The sequence below is a fragment of the Ovis canadensis genome, chromosome 1 (genome assembly GCF_042477335.2).
Source record: "Ovis canadensis isolate MfBH-ARS-UI-01 breed Bighorn chromosome 1, ARS-UI_OviCan_v2, whole genome shotgun sequence".
Lineage (NCBI taxonomy): Eukaryota > Metazoa > Chordata > Mammalia > Artiodactyla > Bovidae > Ovis > Ovis canadensis.
Window position 1 is genome coordinate 109549276 of NC_091245.1, and position 9177 is coordinate 109558452.

Here is a 9177-nt window from a genome sequence, read left to right on the forward strand (position 1 = left end):
TATAGAGAGCGTACGTTCACTGTTCCAGTATCTGACTCCCTGAAATGGGGGCTAGGGTTCTCAGAATCTCCCTTTCTCCTGTGCATCTCCATTCTCAGAGGAGGTCTCTCTGTGAATGTACACCAAAGTACTGTGGCCACTCACACTGATCCATTTGGTACTCTCTCCAAGACTACCTGCACTGCCTCTCTGTTACTGCTGCCTCACTGTCAGCGCTATATTTGCTGTATGAGAGAATGAGATAGGTGGACAAACCAAAGGATACTTCTAGATTAAAAGAGACTGGAAGTTCAGCAATTGTTTAGTATTACCCTCTTCTTTAATAGATGTGGAAATAAAGGATTGGGAAGGTGAAATAACTGTTCAGCACCACAAGGGAGATTTTCCAGGGTGGTACGTATAAAGGAGATGAAGACCAAAGAATGGAAATGAGGTGGAGTGGGAGTTCAGAGCTGTGGGAGGCACAGTTTTTCTGAGATGTGCAATGTGGGTCAAAGATTTGTCAGTTGGGGAAGAGAGGAAGTCAATTTAGAGTACTGAAAAAAAAAAAAAAAGCTGAAATTAGAGATCAAATACCAGCTCCGAGAGTCAGAAATTCTACTTCCCAGTGAAATGCTGCTTCTACCGCTTCTGTTACTTGGAGTTATCCTCCCAGGTGGTGACAATGAGGATGGTAAGAATAACTCTGGCTGCTCCCAGCACAGGTGCAGGGGTTCTGGATAAAAGAATGCCGCATCTACCACAAAGGATCTGGGCTCTGTCTCCAGCCTTCTCCCCTATTTTGGAGGCTGGAGATGGATCCAGAAGCTTTGGGGGCAGGGGATTGCTTCAAGCTCTGTATTGTTGTTCAGACTCTGGGTTCTTTTTCATTCTATCCTGATGCCACATTTCCCCCTCATTCTTCTTATCTTTCCACCACTACAGTGTTCCAGGGGCCAACCTCCTTCCATCTCAAGCAGATTTCAACCTTTGTCAACAGCACATGGGCTCAAAATCTAGGCTCAGGCTGGTTGGATGACTTGCAGATTCATGGCTGGGACAGTGACCCGGGCACTGCCATTTTCCTGAAGCCCTGGTCCAAGGGCAACTTTAGTGATGAGGAGATGACTGAGCTGGTGGACCTCTTCCGAGCCTACTTCATTGGATTCACTCGAGAAGTGCAGGATCGAGTCAATGAGTTCCAGTTGGAATGTGAGTATATTTCTCTGATCTGGAGAGACTCTCAGTGACTTTTCTTTCTCTTGTGTCAGGCTACTGCTGCCTCTGATGATGGTCCCTTTTCCCCCTCTTTATCCAACTACATGTACACACTTGTCCAGAGTAGCCTTCAACCCCAACTCCATACCTCCACCCAGTATCTGAGATTCTTCCTGTTTCTTGCTCTCTTCTGTGTACATGACCACACTTGTGGTTATCCTTGTTTGCATCTATGTAATTTGTTTCTCTAAAACCCCAAGGAAGAACCTCCTTTCCTACTCTGTGCTTGAGTGAACTTAAGTGTGACTTCCTACTCCTCTAACTGATGTCCTCAAGCATCTGTTGCCCGATCCCTTCTCTACATGTAACCCTTCCTTCCACCGTGGAATGCTGCACTTCTGACTCCATCACACGTTGCCCCTCTCCCCTCTTGTCCACTCTACATCCTTAAAACTGCCTAACCCCACCATTGATGATATGTATCCGTCTCCCCAGTGCTCTTTCTGAAAAGTCCTGAATGCTGCAATTGGTTTTATGTCAATAATTTCACCTCTTAACTTGTCGCCACTAAAATAAAAAGTCCTATGCCTTTTTCTCATCTCTTTCTTTCCTGTTTGCTTTTTAATAACTTGTCTCAGTTTTCCTTCACACAGACCCCTTTGTGATCCAGGTCATAGCAGGCTGTGAGCTGCATTCTGGGGAGGCCATAGGAAGCTCTTTGAGAGGAGCTTTAGGAGGACTGGATTTTGTGAGGATCCAGAATCATTCCTGTGTGCCTGCACCAGACAGCAGCAGCAGGGGGCAGAAGTTTTGTGCACTCATGACTCAGTATCAAGGCATCTCCGATATCATTGAGAGGCTCCTCTCAGAAACCTGTCCTCGATATCTCCTGGGTGTCCTCGATGCAGGGAAGGCAGAACTGCAGAGGCAAGGTTAGTCTTATGCTCTAAGATGTTTCTTTTTCTCCTCCAACAACTTTTTTTAAATTCAAAGTGAGAAGTCCCTAAATAGAGAAATGGTTAATCAATTAGTCATTTGGTGCCCATAGGAGTGGAAGAGGCAACTGTCCAAATTTGTGGGTTTCTGAGTCCTCATGCTCTGGATTAGAGTCATAATCTGACATTCCTACTGCTCTTTTCTACCCCAGTGAAGCCTGAGGCCTGGCTGTCCAGTGACCCCACTCCTGGGCCTGGCCGCCTACTGCTGGTGTGCCATGTCTCAGGATTCTACCCAAAACCTGTGCTGGTGAGGTGGATGAAGGGCGAGCAGGAGCAGCCTGGCACTCAGCAAGGAGACATCATGCCCAATGCTGACTGGACTTGGTATCTCCGAGTAACCCTAAATGTGGCAGCTGGGGAGGCGGCTGGCCTGAGTTGCCGAGTGAAGCACAGCAGTCTAGGAGAGCAGGACATCATCCTTTACTGGGGTTAGCAGGAACTGGGGCCCAACCTGGAATGGGAGGAAATGGTCCTCAAGAACAGAGAGGGCGACACAGGAAGGGGAGGGAGTTGATGGATGAGAGAAAGATGGAGGGAGGAAGACAAGCATGGAGAGAGGATAGGCGGGGAGGAAAGAGAATCAGGGAGACAGAAAGAGAGAGAGTCAGAGGGACAGACTTTGAGGTTTATTTCTAGGACTACAGTGCAGGAGGTACGAAAATGGCTGACCCAAGCTGTACAATAGATAAAAATGAAGCAGTCTCCACTACTACAGTAGTAGTCCCACTGTAGTCTCAGTGGGATTTAGCAAGAAGGAGAGATTAAGGGTGGCTGTGAGCATAAGACCTCTGGGAATCTGAGAAATGGAACCCGAGATGCCCATGCTTCAGAAGCAGTTAATGATGGTGCTGACACTCAGATGGGCAAGAAGGCCTGGAGAACTAGAGAATGGTTTTGAAGTGACATTTCTTTGTCTTCTCTCAATTGCCAGGACACCCCACATCCATTGGCTTGATACTTGTGGCAATAATAGTGCCCTCCTTGATCCTTTCTATATGCCTTGCATTATGGTTTTGGAGACGCAGGTGAGTTTTCATTTTTTAATCTTTTTATTTCTGTCCATCCTTTTATACTTTCCCTCCTTTTAATCTATTAATATTACATCTCTTTAGTCTCAACATTTCTGCTAGAACATTTCCCTTTTGTCCCCAACTCCCATCTGTAGGTGAATTTATTTTTAAAAATTGCAGTAAAATACATCATGAAAAATTGACTGCATTAGCCATTTTTACACATATAGTTTAATAGTCTTAAGTACATTCACATTTATGAAGCCAATCCTTAAAATTCTTTTCATCTTGAAAAACTAAAAGTCTATTCCCATTAAACCACTTTCCCCAATCCTTTCTCCCTCAAGCCTTGCCAACCACCATTCTACTTTCTGTCTATATGAATCTGTCTACTCTAGGTACCTCATAGAAATGAAATCATTTGCCTTTTTGTGAATGCCTTGTTCCACCTAGCATTATGTCCTCATAATTCATTCATGTGGTGTCCCGTGTTAGAATTTCTTTCCTTTTAAATGTTGTTTTGTTTACCTGTTCATCTCTCAACAGACATATGGGTTAATTCACATTTTAGCTGTTGTGAATAATGCTGCTATGAACATAGTGTACAAATATCTCTTAAGTTGAGCATTTTTTTGCTTGTGTTCTTAACAGGTCATATCAGAATATCTTGTGAGCCCTGACCATGTCTCCTTTTCCATTTGGAATAAGTATCCAGGTACCCTGAAACTAAAGTTGTCAGCCTAGGAGTCAATCTCATCATATTTTATCAAATAATCATCACATTTGATCAAATCATTATTCCTGTAGGTTGTGAGATAAATCATAATTTATACCCTAGCAGAAACATAAATGAAAATTGTTATTATGAGACAATATCACTAGCAGGATCCACTCAGATTTCATAGATGTGATTTGTGAGAAAGAATATACCTTGGAATAAATGAAATGATGTACACAACTTCAAGGTGACATGCCTTTGACTTCTTATTTAAAACTTTTTTTTTGCTTCTGCTGAAATATCATTTTTCAAATCGAACTAACTATAGTTTCGCTGAGGTAATTGTATTTGCAGGGTTGCTGAGCATTTTTAACATAATTTCACTCTCTTTATTTGGATGATTTTTTAACTACGAGGGTCAGCTGAGCAGCTTGTTTCTCCGAATAGCCTGCCTTACTGTTAGAGTGGAAGTAACTCTCCCTTGACTGGCACTGTGCAGAGATTCACTTATCTCTGTACCCAGAACACTGCAGTTCCTTTTCTTTTCCTTCTACTTATGAGTTCCTTGAGAGAATGGCTTGTTCTCAGTGGATCCCTGTTGAAAACTTATTTCTGGTGATAGAGTTATTACTGTTATTGTAAGACTATCATGTTTGTATAGGCTAGGGAAATATAGTATACAGTGGGACAGGTGGATAGTATATAATGTAGTGGTGGACAGGTGGATGGTATGAAGTTTAGGTGATTACTTATTTGCGTTAATTCACTTGGAACCATGCTTTTCTGTCTAGAGAAGTTAATGTGAGATAGATGTAATATTAAACTCCAGAATCTTAAACTGGAATTGCAAGCATAATTAAAAAATCATAATATTTAGGCCTAAAAAATGTCATGACTACTTAAAAGCCACAAAACCAAAACTTAGTGCTCACATTATGGCTGTGACATATTTTCACACTAAAGGAACCAAAGCACCTTGAAGAAATGGCTGATTTCTAGTTGGGGCAGAAAGATTCTTCAAGACGCTGGAACAACTTTGCCATCAGTTCAGTTCAGTTCAGTTCATTCACTCAGTCATGTCCGACTGTTTGTGACCCAATGAACTGCAGCACACCAGGCCTCCCTGTCCATCACCAATGCCCAGATTCACCCACACTCATGTCCATCGATTTGGTGATGCCATCCAGCCATCTCATCCTCTGTCATCCCCTTCTCCTCCTGCCCCCAATCCCTCCCAGCATCAGAGTCTTTTCCAATGAGTCAGCTCTTTGCATGAGGTGGCCAAAGTATTGGAGTTTCAGCTTTAGCATCATTCCTTCCAAAGGACACCCAGGGCTGATCTCCTTTAGAATGGACTGGCTGAATCTCCTTGCAGTCCAAGGGACTCTCAAAAGTCTTCTCCAACACCACAGTTCAAAAGCATCAATTCTTCGGCACTCAGCTTTCTTTACAGTCCAACTCTCACATCAATACGTGACCACTTGAAAAACCATAGCTTTGACTAGACGGAGCTTTGCTGACAAAGTAATGTGTCTGCTTTTTAATATGCTGTCTAGGTTGGTCATAACTTCCCTTCCAAGTAAGCATCTTTTAATTTCATGACTGTATTCACCGTCCACAGTGATTTATTAGGGACGTGCAAATCAAAACCACAATATAGTATCATCTCACTTCAGTGAGAATGGCCGTCATCAAAATGTCTCTCCCTGGAGGAGGAGATGGCAATCCATTCCAGTATCATCTCATGACCGTCAGAATGGCTGCCATCAAAAAGTTTGCAAATAAATGCTGGGGAGGGTGTGGAGAAAAGGGAGCCCTCTACACTGTTGGTGGGAATGTAAACAGGTATATTCACTATGGAGAGCAGTGTGGAGATTCCTTAAGAAACTGGAAATGGAACTGCCATGTGACCTAGCAGTCCTACTGCTGAGCATGAATACTGAGGAAACCAGAAATGAAAGAGACACATGCACCCCACTGTTCACTGCAGAACTGTTTACAGTAGCTAGGATATGGAAGCAACCTAGATGTCTATCAGCGGATGAATGATAAGGAAATTGTGGTACATATACACAATGGAATATTACTCAGTTATAAAAAGGAATGCATTTGAATCAGTTCTAATGAGGTTGAAACTGGAGCCTATTATACAGAATGAAGTGAGTCAGAAAAAGAAATAAAAATACTGTATATTAATGCATAATATGAAATTTAGAAAGATGATAATGACAATCCTTTATGTAAGGGACCAAAAGAGTCACCAATGTAAAGAACAGACTTTCGGAATCTGTGGGAGAAGGTGAAGGTGGTGCGATTTGAGAGAATAGCACTGAAACATGTATATTGACATATGTAAAATAGATGACTGGTGCAAGTTCAGTGCACGAAGCAGGACACTCAAAAGCTAGTGCTCTGGGACAACTCAGAGGGATGGGGTGGTGGGGGGAGGTGGTAAGGGGGTCCAGGATGGGGGGACCCATGTGCCCCCATGGCTGATTCATGTTGGTGTATGGCAAAAACCATTACAATATTGTAAAGTGTTTATCTTCCAATAAAATAAATTAATTAATTTAAAAAATGTGAGGCAGGTTTGTAATTACACTGGGAAGAAAATAGAAGTTGAAAAACCTGCCATTTCACAGTTGGGAAGAGTTGGCTGTATTGTCCAAATTAGTAGGCAGACCACAGAAGTGAGTAAGTGAAGGATGACAAACGGGCTCCACTGTGAAAACACGTAAAATTCTGAATTATTGTGGCCCATCCACCTAAGTTCTATCTCCTGATTACTTGATAGAAAAGTAACTTGAACAAGTTGGAAGATGAGATGTTAAAGTGTGAAATTGTGTTGATTAGTAAAAGTGTATGTTAGTATTTTATTAATTAGAGTTTAATTTTGTTCTAAATTTCTTTTTTATATAAATTTATTTATTTTAATTGGAGGTTAATTACTTTACAATATTGAATTGGTTTTGCCATACATCAATATGAATCCGCCACAGGTATACACATGTTCCCCATCCTAAACCCCCCTCCCTCCTCCCTCCCCGTACCCTCCCTCTGGGTTATCCCAGTGCACCAGCCCCAAGCATGCAGTATCATGCATCGAACCTGGACTGGCGATTCTTTTCATATATAATGGCATGTATAAGATTCTTTATTTTTTTTAAAGGAAACCCAGGCATGTGACCAGATGGCTGTAGTCAGCTTTGTAAATGAGAGAAGATTTAACACATCATTGCATCATCACATTTAAAAATATTTATGCTTATTATTTATAATCACTAAATTATATATCCTTTAGTTGTTGATTATTTTAATTTTTTGTGGTAAATTAAAAAAATCTTTTTCATATTCACACATATGAGAGGAAGCTTAACTGATCAAGTCAACAGCAAGCTGCAAGTTTACAGGAAATATATTAGTGCTGCAAAGAAGGATTAAATAGAATTTGTGAGTGCATGGATTTACAATTGTGGCAAACATAGGAAAGAGAATTTTTTCTTAAAAGAGCCCTGGCCAAAGCTGCACACAAAAAAATGTTTCATCATAGGTAGGAGTAACAGATTAGGAGGAATTGAGCAAGAATGAAGGAAAAACCAATGTACATCATATTTCTAGGAAATTAGTATTAGCCATTCTTGCTTTGAAATCTACTTTCTGTATGACTCTAGTTTGGTATCTAGAAACATTCTTTGGTCAATCTGATAATTGTTGTGGTCTATAAGTTTCAGAAGTGACTGATTTATGCTTTGTTCAGTTTACTGTGGTGATTCATACATTCAGTGCCTCAGTGTTTAATATGGAACTTAGAGATGGACCATCTTCACTCATACATTTCTACTTTCTGCTTTTCTGGATTTTTAAACAGTGGTCACTAAGGATTAGTTTTTGCAGTCTTATTACAGTGCACTGTTTGTGCATAGGTGGGTGCACATCTTTTACTACATGAAAAAAAAAGTTCATGTAGAAGTTCATACATGATTTTAAAGTGATACATATAGAAAGATTAACAGATTTAAAGTTATTTATTTGTAAATAAGACAGACCAAAAGCATATAAGCTAAGATTTTAATTGAGGAAGCTATAGGAACATGATCAATAAAAATTTAACCATAGAAATTGAAAATAAAAAAGAAAAACAAAAAATTGGTAAAGGTGGCACAACACTTAAGGAACACACTGCTTGAGAAAATTAATAAAAACATTAAAACCTCTCTCAGAGCTAATGAAAAAATAATAAGTTTTAGAAAAGTAGACATATTACTGCATAATACAGAAGTTAAAATAAGAAAATTCTGTGTATGATTTATATCAACATATTTGTCATAGATAATATTTTATTTTTAAAAACTCCCAGTAAAGGAAGAAAATATGAACATATAAGTAACTGTTAAGGAAAATAAACAGTAGTTAATGTTTTTACTAGTTGTGCAGGTCCTAAATCCAGACTATAGGGAATGGCAGGTAATAGTACTTCATGCACATTGTTCTAGGTAGAGAAAAAGATGGAAAATGATTGCAACTGATTTTAGGAGGCAATATTTTCATTATATCAAAGCCAGCAAGATTTTTTTCCAGGAAAAAAACAAACAAATATTAAACCAGTAGCTAATAGCAAATCTCATTTATGCACATTTATCTAGAAACCATCTCTATATAGACGCAAAGAAAATATATGCAAACAGAATCCAGCACCACGTGAAGTGGCATTTATCCAGCAAATGGAAGAATTATTTACCAATAAAAAATCTCTTGATAGAATCTCTTTCTTTAAAAAATTAAGGACATATAACCATATAATCATCTCCAGAGTTATAGAAGAAACATTTGATACCTTTAAATGTCTATTCTGATAAAACATTACTAACTCAGAACAAAAGGAAACTTCCACTGTATTGTCAAATGTAGCTATTAATACACATAGCCTGCATGAGGTAAATTCAATTGTGAATGTTTAAAAGCATTCCAGTGAAAATCAAATACAAGTTGTCTGCCTGCTTTAATCTTCACCATTCAATAGAATATTAAGAGTCCTAGTTAATCCAGCAAGGCAAGGAAAATAAGGAGGGATTAAAAGAGAAATTAAACAAAAAGTATTAATTCTTCTGGTTCAAGATGATGGAGTAGATGGACATGTACTCATCTCCTCCTGTGAGAGCACCAAAATCACAACCAAAGATAAAGAAGAAGTCACAGCGAGATGGTAGAATGGGCACAATCACAATAAAATCAAATCCCATATCCAATGGTGGGT

The 9177-nt window shown here is 39.7% G+C and overlaps 1 protein-coding gene across 4 annotated transcripts; it reads left to right on the plus strand.

Annotated features, from left to right (window-relative positions):
- The first annotated feature begins 412 nt into the window (after positions 1-412).
- LOC138416280 (T-cell surface glycoprotein CD1b-2-like) lies at positions 413-4163 on the plus strand. 4 transcript variants are annotated; one of them, XM_069545108.1, is made up of 6 exons: positions 413-673; positions 925-1191; positions 1851-2129; positions 2345-2623; positions 3127-3220; positions 3857-4163. In XM_069545108.1, the coding sequence occupies exons 1-6, from the start codon at positions 613-615 to the stop codon at positions 3876-3878; spliced, it is 1002 nt and encodes a 333-aa protein (XP_069401209.1). In that variant the 5' UTR covers positions 413-612; the 3' UTR covers positions 3879-4163. The 4 variants fall into 4 exon arrangements, with proteins under 4 accessions (XP_069401209.1, XP_069401220.1, XP_069401204.1 ...); XM_069545119.1 differs by having other exon boundaries at positions 431-673; positions 2345-2519; XM_069545103.1 differs by having other exon boundaries at positions 477-673; positions 1836-2129.
- Positions 4164-9177: the final 5014 nt, after the last annotated feature.